The sequence below is a fragment of the Scardinius erythrophthalmus genome, assembly GCF_964197995.2.
Source record: "Scardinius erythrophthalmus genome assembly, chromosome: 17".
Lineage (NCBI taxonomy): Eukaryota > Metazoa > Chordata > Actinopteri > Cypriniformes > Leuciscidae > Scardinius > Scardinius erythrophthalmus.
In genome coordinates this window covers 27,009,762-27,027,261 of record NC_138237.1, presented here as the reverse complement: position 1 = coordinate 27,027,261, position 17,500 = coordinate 27,009,762, and the positions used below count along the sequence as shown (strand labels likewise).

At 38.2% G+C, this 17,500-nt stretch overlaps 1 protein-coding gene across 1 annotated transcript in view; it reads left to right on the top strand.

Moving 5' to 3' along the window:
- Positions 1–17,500, top strand: part of dacha (dachshund a) — a 150,774-nt gene that overhangs the window by 119,636 nt on the left and 13,638 nt on the right. Inside the window, exons 5-7 of the mRNA XM_081391133.1 lie at positions 347–519; positions 1,633–1,768; positions 2,017–2,091. Coding sequence (XP_081247259.1) covers positions 347–519; positions 1,633–1,768; positions 2,017–2,091 — 384 coding nt within the window. The remainder of the gene's footprint in view (positions 1–346; positions 520–1,632; positions 1,769–2,016; positions 2,092–17,500) is intronic.

Sequence of the window (17,500 nt, the reverse complement as noted above, 5' to 3'; positions counted from 1 at the left end):
TTAACATGACCTTTAAAAAGTATTCATAGTTTTCCTGTATTGCAGGTCAATTTTCCGTCTCACCTCTCAAAAGAAGAAAAACAAACATGTGAACAAATTACTAGTACTATTTATCAAAGAATCTTGGAATAAAAAATGTAAATTTTAAAAGTTATAATAAAAATGTCTCATGACCTTAAGCATTAAACAGACTACTGTAACTTTAAGACTTGTGCAAATGAGTTTCAGGATAGACTAAGGTGTATACTGTATTTGGTGTTTTAATATCATCGTCTTAGTTTTGCCTTTAAATATAAAGCGAGTTAAACCGAAGTGATTGCGGTCTCTCTCTGTCGTCCTCTCTCAGGGCTGGACCTGCCGTTTATGATGATGCCCCACCCCCTGCTGCCCGTCAGTCTGCCGCCTGCCTCCGTTGCCATGGCGATGAACCAGATGAACCACCTGAACACCATCGCCAACATGGCCGCAGCTGCTCAGATGCACAGCCCCCTGTCCAGAGCAGGAGCGTCCGTCATCAAGGTAACACGCACAAGACACAAAGTTGAGACTTCAGTGGTCGAACGCAGAAAAGCCATTCATTAGGGCTCTCAGCTAGAGTCAGCTCATTTCCACATCAGCTGCAGATCCCATCGGATTGGTGTCTTGCTCCAGTGACACGTTAGATACGAGTCTGTCTCGCTCTGTGAGCCATTTAACACCTGGGACAGAGCTGTATACCAAACCGTCTTAATTTCTACAAGAGAGAGTTTGATTCCAAATACTCCGAGGAGGAATAAGAGAATAAATGTTCTGTTGGGTCCGTGCGGAGCGTGTGTTAGGGAATATTAGATGCAGGCTTTTAAGACAAACACTATCTGTTATCTTACTGCCATGTTCCCCCTGAGAGGAGAGTGTGAGTCAATTTACAGTTGGAGGAGGACACTTGTGTGTTTCTCTGAGATGCAGAAATGGCCCGAGGTGTACAGTACACACACACACACACACACATACACACACGCACACTTTTACATAGATATTCACTGCCACAGTCTAAATAGCAATAGCTTCTGTCTGGGCACCACAACAGAATGTGTTTTTACTATGATAAAAGAAAATGTTGGTTGATCTTTCATTCTTCTAGAAGAATTGACTTCTCAGTTATGTTTCATTTAAGAATCAACTCTGTCCCAGATGTTTTCCCTAAAATTCTTTTGGGAAAATAGAAGACAAAAATGAGGCAATCGCTGACGTACAGTAAGAGTACAGAGCTATAGAAACGAGTGTGACAATTTAGTTAATATCTTTTAAAAATATGAGATATTGTTGAGATCTCTAAAAGGGAAACAAGGGGTCTTTTCCTCAGGAGAAAAATCGACAAGCAGGAGACAAGGGAAAGTCTCCATGTTACCTCATTTCTGTTAAGAAGAAACAGTTGAGATGTCAAAGATATTTTATTTGTGCTTTTTTTCTGTGGGAAAATCAGATATTGTTGATGGAAATAATTTTAGTATAATGTACTGTTATAGTTTTTGTTAATTTTTTTAATATTTTAATTTGTTAAATTATTTAAATTGTTCAGTTAAAATGGCAGGCATGTTTGAGTCCTTTGTAAAGAATATGTGAACTGAATCTGTGTGTGTGTGTGTGTTTCAGGAGTGTGTACAGGACAGTCCATCTCCTGCTCCGTCTCTGGAGGAAGCCCCTCGTCCCGGATCACAGCCCTCTTCCCACCCCAGCAGTAGTGTGTCCAGCTCACCAAACCCACACACACAGAGTCCTGAACGCCTGGGTCAGTACAAACACACACGCACAATTAGTTTCAATGCGGACAATCCATAGACTGAATGTTTTTTATAAAGATAATAATAATGACTACAGACTAACCTACAGACTAAGACTAATTTTTATTTTACAAATACTTTTTACAAATGACAGTGTTCCCACATGCTCTTAATGGGATGTTTTGTCAGAATTGCATGACTTCTGGGGACAACCTTGAGGAATCTTTTTAAACAGGTTTTCTCTTTATGTGTGCAGTTTTGAACCAGACTGATGGAGAACTGCAAGAACGAGACTCCGGCATAAATATGAAGAAAATCCTTAAAGAGAAAGGTTAGTTCCTCACTGTATCACACTAAAACACTCAATTGCAGCGTAGACATTGTGTAAAAGTGCAACAAAATCTTTGTGGGAAAATAAGGTCCATTGTTAGTGTAGCAGTGCATGATGCACCACTTACACAGGAGTCACTTTCAAACCAGTCAACTTTCTGTTGGTCAACACACGATATGTGTGGAATTTGTGTGGAAAACTTGAACCCAATACAAATTCTGTGAGTTGAAAATTTTCGCCATTATGAGAAATTCCCAATCACGCAGATTCCTATTGAAATTACTGAATTATACCCACAAAATTGTCAAACAACGGTAAAATGACTGTACCTTAAAGTCAAAAACCAAGTGACTGACAATTATTTGTCGCTTTTGGGTCTCATTCACTAATGTGCATATGTACAAATTTACAAGTGAAATCTGCATACAAATGTTTTCATGACCAAATCATGATTCATCAATAACTTTGGTACTAAAATGTATTCTAAATTTTCGGGAATAACAACTAAAACCACATGTATAAACAATCACTCTGGGTGGCCTTATAAATGTGTTGAGATGAAATTTTATAAATAGAAAATACATGTATAACATGTATAGACCTTATGCAGCCCCGCCCCTTTTTGTTGCGTTCTGTCTTCCGGTTTGTATTTCCACAGCATGACGGTAAGATCTTACGGATGTATGAATGAACCTCTCGTTTTAAAATCTTCCCGGTCTACTGACATTTATTATGACATCCACTTCAAACATTACAACGCTCATGATCATTTTTGTTAGCTACAATCCACAAGTAAATCCACTTCACCAGCTCATGACTCTTCGACAGCAATGCCATAGAAATATACGGAGCTGCCGCCGAAATGGAAGTTCAAAGACAAAATTCTAAAGACGACCACAGGCTTGTTTCTCTCCGTCTATACATGTCTAATTAATATTAGAATGAGGTTAAGAACTAATTCCTGTACATATAATCCATGCAGTTATGTGTGAATGTATTGTAGTAACAATACAAAAGCCCATGTGGAAAACACACCACTCACATGTGAGATGTAGATCAAGCTTTAAACACCATCTCAGGAACAATGTAGTAAATTGCAGCTGACTCCTAGATGACGTCAGTTTAATGCCGCCGAGTGTATTGACACCACGCACAACATTTCAATGCGGACCGATGCTCGTTAGTTAAATTTACACCCGTTGGTTTAGACTGGCAGTATATTAGCGTCACAACACTTCTCTTTTAATTAATGACTTAATTAGGAGCTTAACTGAACATGTATGAAGTTCATATTTATGGCCTGTGTGTGTAGATGAGTGCAAGAGAGCTGTTAGAGCAGCTAAGTGCATCATTTATCATTATAAGAAAATGTTTATTTTTTATTTTTCCATGACACAAAGATATAGAGGTGTGTGTGTGTGTGAGAATCTCAGATGTCGTGGTGTGTGTGGGCACCGTTTCTGGAGCGTAACTTGTGCGCGAGTGTGTGTTGGTACAGCAGGTGGCGGCCCCTAACGCACATCACACACACAGGGCTGCTGGGAGGAGACAATGCAAAGATGCCCTGAGGCTCTCTTAAAGAGATTCAGTGTGCACCTGGCCTCCGACCATATTTTATTAATGTGTCTGGAAAAGAATCTACCCCAAACACACACAAATGCGTGAATACCACAAACCGCTCTTGTTTTTAAAAGTGCAGCATGCTGCATTTACTGCAGGGTTGAGAATGAAGGAAATTTAGGTCACTGACCACATACTCACACCCGATGTTTCTTTTTTTATCTTTAATACTCTCTATCTCTCCTGATCATTCCAGCAGATTCCAAACTCACCGTCACACAGACTTTATATCTTCAAACACGTATCAATAGACTTCTGCACTACCATTTTAACCTACACACACACACACACACACAGCAGCGGGTCTCTCTTGAACACCTGAGAGGATTGACTTAGTAAAGATTGGCCATGATTATATCAAATATGTCTGCTCTAGTTTATTTCTGCGATGTGCTGTCCAAGTGTGTTACATGCTGTTATGAATTCTCTTCTGTTCATGTTAGTGTGTGTCTATTTATTGACCTTCAGTAATTCATCCCCCCCTTTACTTCATATCCTCTTTCTCCAAGTTTTTTTTTTTAACCTATTTATCTTTGTTTTTGCATGTTTAATGTTTTATATATTAAAACCTCTTATATGACCTGCAACAGATTTTAAAATCTCATCAGAAGAGTAGATTTTTATATTTCCTGCTGAAAATGTGAATGCTGTTTGCAAGACTTGCCACCACAATACTAGGGTGTTCTGGGTGGTTGCCAGGATGTTGCTGTGCAGCTGCTAGGATGTTGCTTATTGGCCTAATTCAAAAAAGCCATCCTTATGGCTGCATCTGAAATCGCATACTCTCGAGTAAGTACTTATTTTGAATAAGTAATTACTGCACGACTGCTGAAAAAGTACGTTCTACTGTATATAGTATGAATGTGTGCAGTATGAATATAATGGACGTACTATATTTGCCATGTTGTCATTATCATGTGACCTACCAGCGTCAGTTGCGTCGCTTCACTGCCATTCACAAATCCTCTCCCGTGGCCTCATGGGATAGTAAAGTGTCCATCAAATGCACACTTAAGAATCTCGCCAGAAGAAGTAGGTGATCCGAGCACTTTTTGCCTACTCTTTTATGAGTATACGGACATACTACTCGTCACATACTGTTTTTCGCATGCTATATAGTAGGGAAGTATGACTTTTTGGATGCAGCATAAGTCTCTGATATTCTGGCCCCTACATGGTCTATGGGACTTTTTTGTCTGACAGGTGATAATCTGCAAAATAAGCAGCTTAATTTGAGGTATACTTTAGTTGTAGCACACATGGTGTGGAATTTATATACGCTGAAGTATAATCCCTAAAATTTAAATGTTATTGTAACATCCCTTAATTTTGGTAATATCCATTGTCAAAAGTGTAGTGATATATGAAGCACAGCTCACAAAGCTATTTTCATTTTCAATGGTCAACATGGCACATTCGCCTGACCAACTTGATCCCGATGGGGAAATCTCTCGCCCCCTCAAACGTAATTCACGATTGCATGGATTCCTATTGAAATGACTGGATTTTGCCAATGACAATTCACTGAACAATGGGAAATGTGACTGTACCTCAACCACAAATCTACGAATCTAAAGTTAAAAAGATCAGTGTCTCACAAACGTAGACTACTCAGGGCCAATTTTCCCGAATCTTCACGAAAGGGCCATTGAATTTTAAGCACTGTTTGGCCTCTGTGTGTGTGTGTCGGTGATGATAAACAAAGTGACGGGGTGGTACGTGGTGATGAATGGTGAAGCCCGGGGCCAGGAGCACTGTGTTTCAATGGGACTTTAGTGAGTGAACCCCCTCTCTAGCTCTCCATAAATCACTCGTTCTCTTTACCTCTCTTCCTCTCTTTCACTCAGGGCTGGTTGAATGCCAACAGGAGCTGCTCTCACTGCAGGCAGGGTCTCTCATTTCTTCCATTAAAGAGCAGAAGGAAATTCTGATATTATGTGTGGTTTTGGTTCATATGCAAACCATTTAGCACACACTAACATTAATCTTACAATCAGGCCACTGAAACTCACAGGCCTTTTAAAAAAAGTGTAACGAAGCCATGCAGTGCATGTAAGAATGATTTATTCTTGTTAAATAGTAAACACTACACTTTTACACACATCAATAACACTGTTTTATCATTAGATGGCCTAATATCGTTGTTAACTTAATCCCAAACCATTGAACAACATTTATGAGTGAAAACCAAGTGACCAAGTTTACATACTGTACATGTATAGGTGTTTTCCAGAGCTGAGAGACTAATTTGTTTGTTTGGGAGGACAATTTGGAGCCACATAAGCATACAATTACACCTTTATTTAGAGTGGACACAGAACCATAAACTGTAAATGTTGGATGGGATCTGTCCAGTTTAAACAGGAAATTGTATTATTGACATGGTATTAATGCTAATGTGCTAAGCAAACATTGAAATCAATCATATTTACAGCCCATTTTAATGTGATTAATGGAGCATTCAAGTCAAAAAGTTCAAATTTATGAGTCGAACACCATAAACGGCACCACAAAGTTGTAATTACGAGTAGGAAAATCTTTGGAATTCTGGGGAATTCATTGAGCACTGAGATTTTGAGTTGTGTCAGACGGAAAACATGACGGTTGCAATGAATGTAGCATCTGTATTGAATTCAATTTGCTAAATTTAATTGCTACAACAATAGTGATTTGAATGCAACTAATGCCGTGATTACGACTTCCTAACACACAAGTATGAACTTCCCAGAAAAAGCAATATTTCAAAGTATAATGAGAAAAGTAGGGCAGGGCTTGATTTTGTCCATCAATAATTGATGAAAAGTAGATGATAAAAGATGAAAATTGCTGAAAAGTAATCTCAGGTTGTTGGAGGAGTTAAATAGTTCAAACTAAGATTAACCCAGGAAAGTTTCATTCATGTTGACTTAAAAAATGGCCACAGCACTAGGATCATTTCATTTACACCTTGATTAGGATGAAACATAGGTCCTATAAGAAATAGAGAAATATAGATGTCTGATTTAATTTGACAAATGTTCAATATGCATAACATAGACCTGACAACATGCTATGCAGGTGCCACCGTGTTTTTCTTTGATTTTTGTTTCTCAGAAATCACTTAATTGTACACTTAAAATCTAGTCCAGAGTCTATATGTGTTGTATGATAATGTGCTAATGTATTTGGCTTAAGCTGATGTGAAGCACTTTGGCTGTAGAAGCACTTAGTGTACATTTGTGTGTGCGAGAGGGAGCATGGGTAGGCCTAAGCTTGTGCTGCGTAATTGCTCTGTCCAGTTTTCCACAGAGTAGATATGTAGCATCTGGTTACAATCAATGTTTCCCTCCGCTATTATGAAATTAGCTGCGCGGAAATGATTTGAAATGGCCTGTAATGATTTCTGATAGAAATGTGCGCCATTGTTTCGCCCTTTGAGATAAGCGTGCTGGTAAATAAGTCACAACAAACGTAAAAGGAAACCGAAGCGATTGCTTTACTTCATTCCAAGTCAGGGATCTGTCCTCAAACAGCATGCGCTTGGCTTTTCGAGCCTTGTATTTTAATCTTCATTTTTGTTTGTTTATTCGCGAGCCCCTCCTTCAGATATGTGCAAAGGGGACCATCCATGGGCTTTGAAGACCCTTTTTGATCATTAGGTTGATTGCTGTTCTAAGCGCGTTTGTGATGGTTTAATTAAACCAAGACCCTTTGCGGGGCCCCAGCGGCCCTCGAGAGCTCTCCGGCTGGAGGGTTAGAGGGTCTCCTCACGGCGCACGGTGTTTCTCTTTGCGTTAACGATGAGGAACAGATATTAGGTGAGGAAAATCAATGGCATGTTGGAAAAGAAAAAGTAAACAGTTAGCAATTTGGGGCAAGGTTAGCACGGTTGAAAGTCACCCCACAAAAGCGACATTTTTGGACGAGAACACAAGTGATAAATGATGTGCGCTCTATCTCCTCTCTCTCTCTCTCTCTCTCTCTCACACACACACACACACACACACACGAAGGCAGAGAGGAGGAGAAGGGTGAGGACAGGTGCTTGTGTTCTGCTCTGGTTCTGAGGGAAGAGTTGGAACAGGTTTTGTCTCTCAGGCTTGCACAGTCTCCTGTGTGGTGTCACTATCACATCTGAAGGAAAGCTGCCCCAAGGCGGACAGAGATACTCGCACCGATAAAAGAAAACAATTCACGAACCAGAATTAAATAATTCCAACTATCAGTTTACAGAGAAAACAAAGTGATGAACATATAGACCTGCATGGTTTTAAAAGGTTAGTTCACCCAAAAATGAAAATTATCCCATAATTTACTCACCCTCAAGCCATCCTAGGTGTAAATGACTTTCTTCTTTCAGCCAAACACAATCGGAGTTATATAAAAACAATATCCTGGCTCTTCCAAGCTTTATAATGGGAGTGAGATTTTGAAGCCCAAAAAAAGTGCATCCATCCATCATAAAAGTAATCCATACAGCTCCGGTTGGTTAACAAAGGCCTTCTGAAGCAAAGAGAAAAATATCCATATTTATTATAACTTTAGAAACCGTAATCACTGGCTTCCATGCGCAAGTCGAGTTCCGTCGGAAGAGTGACCCGGTATGATGAACACGGAAGCACAGAGGATAGAGCAAAACAAAACACCGGTCACGAATTAGACGTCTAAAACGAGCCCTATTTGAACGGCGAGAGGCGTCTACTCTCACCTTAGCTTACACTACTCCTACATCTTACGTCATGTGTCGGAACTTGACACTCTCGTGACAGACGTTGCCGGAAGCCATTGATTATAGTTTACAAAAGTTATAATTATGGATATTTATCTGACACAAACGTATCGCTTCGCTTCAGAAGGCCTTTATTAACCCCCTGGAGTCGTATGGATTACTTTTATGATGGATGGATGAGCTTTTTTGGGCTTCAAAATCTCAGTTACCATTCACTCCCATTACAAAGCTTGGAAGAGCCAAGATATTTTTTAATATAACTTTGATTGTGTTTGGCTGAAAGAAGAAAGCCGTATAAACCTAGCATGGCTTGAGGGTGAGTAAATTATGGGATAATTTTTGGGTGAACTAACCCTTTAACTCGACGTCATAAAAATATGAAGAATTTGTCCTTAATTTAATAATGATAAATGTGATATCTTGTCCGAGCTAACTAGATGAGCTTTTTTAACCACTTGGCACTATGCTGAGCTATAGGCTAAATTGTTAGCTTGCTAACCAAAGACGCCGTCTCACTAGACTTTGACACAAACATTTTTTACGGACACTGCAACGGTCGTGATATGATGTTACACTCCATGCTGTATTAACATAAATTTAACATATAACAAGTAGTTTTATATTAAAAATATACCATTTACTTGACTTTACTGCAAATATGCGTTAATGCAGCCAAGAGGTCACGCCGTGACGTATCGATCTTCTACGTGTCACACGTCTTCACGTAATGCGAATTCACAGGTCAGAGTTAACCAAACTTGAACTTTGGAACGTAGCAAAATGTAAAACTCTTCGCATGAGCTTGCGTTTCCAGTCTGATGCATTCGCGTGCACATGAATGAAAGTCAATGGAAGGAAAAGTGTATTGTGACCATCCCTTAACTTATTCCAAAATTGCATACATACTTTTATTCATACATTTGAATAAAAACTTTGTGACTTTTCGTCCTACTGCTTTATGAATACTATGTATTTAGACATACTACTTTTTTTACGTTTTGTTTTTTACTTACAGTATATTTGGATGCAGGGCAAAAGTCCAATTTGCTACCTGTTAATAATGCTGCTCTTCCCAGGTGGAACTTCCCAAAGGATGTTCTCATTGTAGAGAACATTTTACCACACAAATGTGTATACGCCCTGAAAACAGGTGTCAATATTTTGGGTGCCAGAATTTAAAGACTTTAAATGTTATTTGTATATCTGTATAAAGATTTGTTTTGTCATATAGATTAGACTCAATGCAAATACACTAAAGGCTAAAAGGGTATTTCAAACTGTATTCTGATCTTTAAATCACAATATGCTGCAAAAAGAGAGGAAGTCACAAAGGAGTTCACATTTCCAAATCAAGAAAATGAAAGAACATTGGACTGCACGAGGAAAACTTTCTCGCTGGGGTCTCTGGTTCTTTTTTGTGCCCCTTGAGACGTGTTCATCTCGCAGGTCCATTTCTCCTGCGCACAGGTTAAGGGCTGCTGTGTTGACCTAGTATTCCTCTCATTTAATATTCCACCTACTGCTCTTCACACGCTAATTGGGGGAGAAAGAATGCTCATTAAGGCTCATTTCATGTACACATATTCATTAGGCACCGGGCTGGAGTGTCAGGAAAACGCAGCCTGGCCTCTTTTCTAGTTTGTTTACTTTCCTGTTTATTTGCAGGTGTATTTGTTCGTTTAAATTGCCCTTTCCTGTAGTCTCCTGTTGACTTAAGCGAGAACGAGCCCAAATTAGTTCTGTTTGGTTTTAGTCTATGTCGATGTTTTAAAGAGAGTTTTACACTTGGTGAAAGTTTGAATATTTGTGGGTGCTTGTGGATCTTAAAATCCTAAAAAGCCATGGCCTAGTCTTGTGGTTCACAACATATGCTCTGACACATTGAGCTGTGGTGCTTGCTTAGGAAACAGAGGGTTGAGTCCAGTTCATATTATTTCCTTAACCCTTACCCACATAATTTCCGGTCTACTTATACCCATCAATGAAAGTGGGAAATTGCCAAAAACAGAAAGTGGATTTAGTTTAGCTTTCTAGTTCTCCAAGTCACTGTACTGTTGATTTCTAGTTAGTTTTCCTACTATACTGATACAGCAAGTCAATGCAGTGCCACTTTTATAGCTCTCATTGCACCATTTAGACTTAACTATTCTTTCATTTTGCAATCCCACCATCCTCTATCTTCCAGAACAGCCCAGACGTGTTCTGCGGTCCAGCCTTCATATGGTTGTTAAAATGTAATATACACTAATACCCCCTCATTCACTTCCTCCTTTCAACCTATTACTGCTAGGGCTTTTTATTGTCCTGCTTTCATCTTTTTTTGTGTATACGTATGTATCGTGGGGGTTAACTAACGAACATTGGTCCTTTGCTTTGGTTGAGCTCATTAAGTGCTTTGTGCATTTCCTTTTGGGGGCCTGGTTTTAATGTAGCTTGTTATTCTGTGCTCTAGTGAATCAGGGGCCCTGTAGACCTCAAGTTTTGGAAGTGTAACCCCTGAGAATTATTTGAAGTCGAAGAACAAAATTAAGAGGTGATAGGGAGTGACTCGTGCACTGTATCATTTTCATTTACTGTGCCGGTAATATAGCTTGCGGTTTGGTGGTAGGAAGTTTCTGTGCTTTGTTGAATTTTTGTTATAGCAAGTCAACAAACCAGAGGATCTTTCTGATTAATAACTTCAAATAGATTTGTGCATTTATGAAGAAAATGGCAGTGTTGCATGGGCCACCATAAAGCTGTGCTGTGAATGGTTTTAAATGCATTGTTATGCAGTTGCTAGGGGTTGTAGGTGGTTACTTGTGTGCAGTGAATAGTTTTTGTTGAAAATGTTGCCTTAAAAAAAAAAAAAAACGTCTGTCTATTGGTCAGCACTGTGAATTCACATGAACAACTTGAAAAATCTTCATGGGGAACTTTTTCACCCTCATAGACTCAACTCCAAACAATTGTAAAGACCAGACCTTTACTGCACACTAGGTTACCTATTTCCATGTAAAATGCAGGTAGTCGTGTGGATTGACTGTCCAGTAACTGTATGTTTGTGAATTGGTGAGGTTGTTCATCTAGGAGTTTCTTCCGTCGCGTTACTCCTCTGTGAGTTGGGTCTGATTGGACTGTGTCTCACAGCTATAAATACCACCCTGGCGTTTGGATTCCCATGCTTTAGGGCTCCCCTGGTGCCTCCTGTCAAACAGTGCCATCTTGTTGGGAATAAATGTCTAACTGGCAGAGGGGTGATCTGTCTCTCTCAAGCTTTTTTTCTGTAGCGGGCTTACGCTCCTTCAGAGTTTGTGTGCCATCAGCTTCGGCGAGTAGGTCTGATCTCCTCTTGTTCGCCCTGTTCTCTTAATCTCATATTTGTTAACTTACTCTTGTTTTATTTTTCCTGTGTTCTCCTTTTTCTTCCTGATTTCCCTTAATCACTAATGCAAACTCTTCTAACCATTGCCATCCAATCATTTTGCCATCCAATCAACCAGAGGCACAAACTGTTCAGAACAAATGTTTTGTGCTCATTTAACCTTGTGTGATCGAAAAATGAGACTGACTGATAATGATAACGATTATGATAATGAAGCTCATTTTAGGACAATTATGATATTTTGTATTCTTACATTATTTATTAAATATTGCCCTCGAAAGCGCATTGTAGTGATGCAAAAAAAAAATCTAATTTTTATTGCTATGATTCCAAATTAAAAAGAAAAAAAGTAAATGAAATCTTAAAATGCAAATAGTAATAATAATAATATATTATTCAAATGTTCAAGTACTTATACATCGCACTAGTATTTATGTTAATTTAAATGTAAAATAAAATCATTATATTACATATTAAATGATTAACTACATTTTATATTACTTTATATTTTATACCTAATTACATTAATCTCATGAGGATTTACATCAATAATAATAAAATTAAAACATTCGGAAAAAAATACAGTATTACGAATTGAGTAAATGTGCTTAATTGCCATTAAAATTAACATTACCATTCACTACAGTCTTAAATGGTACTAAAATGCTTATTTTTGTTTTTGATTTAGGGGTGAAATATAAGACACCTGAACAGCCCTCATCCTAACCTGATTTCATCAAAACAAGGCAAAGCGAATAGTAAAGTCAGCAGCTACAACTTTTTGCTCAGAATGCACCATTATATACACTTGTCACTAATTTCCTCTCTCACGACATTATTAATATAGTGCTAAAAAGGACCTCACAGTTCAAAACAACCTCAAATAATTAGCTGTTGCCCATCTTTTAACATTTACTCTGGCAATTATGGTGATTAGCTGTGTGCCTTGATCTTCATATGTAAATCTTTGTGTAAACAAACCTATATTAGTGTGTGCGCGCGGGTGCGATCATGTGCGCATACCTGACAAAAACACTGTGCCGTAGATGCGCACTAAATTACCCCCTAATTGGATCCCTTTGAATATTCAAGAGACGTCCCCCTCCGACACATGTACAAAATAAAAACTAACAAATATGTGGGGGCAAGAAAAGCACACTGGGGTTAAAGGCGCTGAGGGAGAGAGGCTTCTTTCTCTCGTTCCTGTCCCCGGCATCTGTTCATCCATATGGAACGGGGGGCAGAATCCACCGTCTCTGGGAAGGCTGACATTATGTCAAGCTTAAACCGTCTTTAGAAGAAAAGTTCGAGGAAGAGACATGAGGAGAAAGCGTTTTCAAATTTGATGAGGTTCTAGTACATTCGAGAACGCTTTACATGGATGATGACTAAGTCGACGCACTAAATAAATGTTAAAAGTATAGAAATTATATTATTTTATTATAAATTGTATTTTATATATATAATTTTCTTTGGAAAAAAAAATATTTGAAAGCTAAATCAAGCTTTCCAATTGGTGTAAATCTCAAAGCTAAGCTTTTGTCCCTCTTTTTTATTGTTTTCCATGGTGGTACTTGAGTTTCTTTGTTTTTGACTGGTAAGAAAGCTTTTTCCAGAAACTTCATATTGTCTTTATTTTTAGTGGACAGCAAATAAAAGGTCTGATAGATGAATTATTAATTGCAGTGGTCAGTTAAAAGAAAAAAGCACTTCCCTTCTTTTTGTTAGTTTATTTATTTATCTGTTTGTTCACTTTGTACTCTCGCCAGGCGGTGTTTCGTAGGGTTGAGTGGATGGATGCGTTTTGTTGGGTGGGACAGGTATTATTTGTGTTACTGACATCTTTAAAAAATATTTACATTTGCAAAAAATGATTCAGTATTGTCTTCTGCTGGGAACCAAAAAGACATTTTTATCCAACAAACATACGCACACTATGTACAAACAAACAGATCCCATTGTGCTTGGCCTAACACACACACACACTCTCACACACACACACACACACAGTATCATTACTCGTGCACATTACAGTGAGGAGAGACAGAACGGGGGCACTTTGTAAATGTCATGGGCCGAGGGCTCTTCCACCCTCTTTGCTGGATGGAATAAAATGAATTGAAGTGAACACTATCAGCAGCCGCAGCAAGATAAATCTGTCGTTTAAAAGGGACTTGCAATTAGGTGTGCAAGGGCCAGCAGGAGGGCAGGGCTTTCAAGAGCCTGCTGCCATTAACCTCCTTTCTACTGCCGCATTGACCTGGGATGTGTAGTTTTTAGTTCCCTAAGCTTGAATTTCAGTCATCTACTTACCAAGAAGAACTACAAAGAGGTTAATGTTGAATTTTAACTCGTTCATGAAACAACACTGAAGTCAAGTCAAGTCATCTTCATTTATATAGCGCTTTTAACAATGTAGATTGTTTCAAAGCAGCTTTACAGAGATAAACGTATAATTTAAGGTAACAGATATTGTTTTGGCTTTATAGCGGTTCTTTAATAAAGTTATTTTCCAGCTAAAGTTAGTTTTGTTTGATTCGCTTCCGTCGCAACGATCATTTGTTATTAAATTAGGGGCCGCTAAGACGACACCATTCTCTCTACACAGACTTTAAACGCGAACCTGTGAGAAACGCTGAACGAAACGTGAGAAACGTTGAAAGACCATGTTATTCAGTAAAACTGAATGTAGGATAGGATTTTGACTTAAATCTTTTCATTCAATTCAAGATTTGTTTCCTGATTCGTTCAGTGACCCTTTTTTTGCAAGTTATATCATTACACCAGTAGGTGGCAACAAGTCAGTCTTTTTTGTGAATTATGAATCAGTCACCGAATCATTAATTTAAAAGATTTGTTAAAAAATACTGAAAGTTTTACTGACAAGTAAAGCAAAGTCACTTTTCATAATATTTTTTCAAATTGTATCAAAGCAACTTTATACTGTATATCTTGATGTCTTCATTCCATATAGTCGCACTTAGCAGATTAGAGCTGTGCGATAATATAGTTAGATTTTGAAATGATGCAAGTAATCAAGCAGTTGAGATTTGCTAAATTATATATATCGCTCTACGCAAGTGTACTGCATGTATGAAGATTAAGTTGGACATTACTTATGCACATGTATAAAAGGGATGAGCAATAATATAATTACATTTTGTGACGAAATAAAAACCAGGCAGTTGAAATTTACTATACAGTATATATCGCTTTATGTGAGTGTACTCTATGTATGCGAATAAAGTTGGATATATATTAATATCTAACTTTCTATATAGAGCTGTGCTATTTACATTTGCTACATTTTGCAATGATATAAACAATCAGCCGAAATTTCCTATATAGCAGATATACATCGCTTTGTGTTTTGTATGTATGCAGGTAAAGTAGGATGTACTATACAGTATATCCAACAAAGTATAGATACAAAGTGGGTAAAGCAGGCTTCCAAAACATCTTTACGTCATTTTAAAGACCATATATACAATTAATATATCAGACATGTTTACACATTAATAATTCATCCACCTCCTTTCTCTCCTTGTTGTGAACAAGACTGAGACATGACAAGCTGAACAAACTACAGCCATTTCAGTTTAAATGAATGATTATGAAGACATATTTTTCTTTGGAATAATGTGCAGTGATGAATTGTACACAATAAGACCAGAAACATACAATCCAAATTCTCATGTTGACTTTAAAGCCTGCATTGTCTGTAATTGAACACGGGGAACAGATGCACGGCCGTGACTGATAAACACACACCCTCTTGCGCTTTTAAACATTTCTGCAGTCTTCACCTCAGCTTTATCTCACAGTTCACCTCACACCTCTCTCTCCAGCGTCCCCTTCCGCTCACCCCTTTTCTCACCCTATCCTTCTTCCTCTCGCACGCTTTCCTCTTCACACTCTATCTGCGTGACCTTCATCTGCTCGCCACTTTCAGCCGGCACCAAAAACTTAATCACACACTGTCAACCTGTAAGGAGAGGAGGAGGAGGGCGAATTCTTCCCCTCTTTCTCTCGGCTCCTCTCTTCTTTAATGCCCTTTGCAGTGGCGAGTAAGGAAGGGGGAAAATTTATAGCTGGTGGGACAGGTGGGGTATGAACAATGGGCAGAAAGCAGCGCAGGGTTATCTGGTGGGGCGCGGGAGAGCGTGCGGCAGGGAAATCGATGTGACCCGTGATACACTGTCATCACAATTCCCACCCCAGCCGTCCTATTTGTCTTGCGTAGGGAGCCCTGGATGGGCCGTGTCAACGTGCGCTGAGAGAGGCCCTGGCCAGATTAGCCGGGGTGAATCATGACTGCTCGCGCTCTTTCTTATTCAGCCCCAGTTCTATCTGTTATTGCTGGTGCAGTGGGGCTATAGTTTGTGGCTTGGCACTGTGGGTGGGAGGGGTTGCCTTTGGGGCTTGTGGGTAAAATATGGATTGTGTGTGTGAAAATAAGAGATTAACAACTATATGGAGGTTTAGAGCTTTCTGTTTCATCAGAAATACACGGCGAAGTGCTCACTCGGTTTATATTTTCCCCGCTGAGTGATATTCGCATTTACTGGTTCTGAGTGTACAGTCTCGCTTTGATCGTAGCCAGTTCATCCTCTTTGAAACAAATTTGTATGCTGTATGTAACTCACTTTAAGGTGAAGTATCATTTTTTGAGATTAAAGTGCATTCTTCTATCCCAGTTTGTTATGCAGAGACTAAAAGTGGGCAGTTTGTAGGATGATTTTATAACTGTGGCAACATTAAAAGATTGCTCTGTTTGTTTAAGGGATCTGACCAACACAGCAACAACTCAACCATTGGTGTGAGGACCTGTGTGTTTGGCCAATGGTAGAGAGGGGGGAATATTTGAGAAACCTGTTCGTAAACAATCTTTGTAATTCTGCTCGGTGACAGAAATGACAATTTACTTTAAAAATCTATAAATTTCATTGCAATAAGTTTTGCAGTAAACTGATTTGTTTTGTGTGTCAGTGTAGAAACAATTTTCACTAAGAAATTGCTTCACAAACAACAACAAAGAAATGGCAAGTAACACTGAATTAAACGTGAAATTTTGAACATTAATTGTATTTTCTTGTAAAACGTACTTAAATGTCTGTTTTATTTACAACTTCATAAAGTAGTTTTTACAGTGTAGTAGTCAACCGATAAATATCGATAAAATTTACACATCAGTATATAAATTATTGTTAATAAATAATTTTTTATTGGTAAAAAATATGAAATGATATACAAAGAAGTTTTATAACGTCTGCCTTTTTCCAGATTACTGTTGGTTATAGTGTTTACTTCCTTTACTTTTAACAATTTCTTTATTATTGAAAAATACTATAAGATTACAGAATCAAGAAGTTGCTGTTTAAAAAATAAATCTGTTTATTTTTTTAAATCATGTTCCAATATTTTTTTTTTCATAATGGTTCATTTTTAACTAATTTATTTCTAATTTAGTAAATATTATGTAGAATAAATGGGTATTAATTTATAATTGTTGTTTACCAGCTTTAAATTAAATACTATGATATCATATATATATCATCTTTTAGCCATCCTGCTCAAAAAATTCGGCAAAACAGTTATGATGCCAAACTGAAGTATAATAAATTAAATGTAATTTGTAAATGCTTTAATGCATGCATTCAAATTTACAATTTAATTGGGTACATGTGTTAACATGTTAATGTCGACAGTCATAAAAT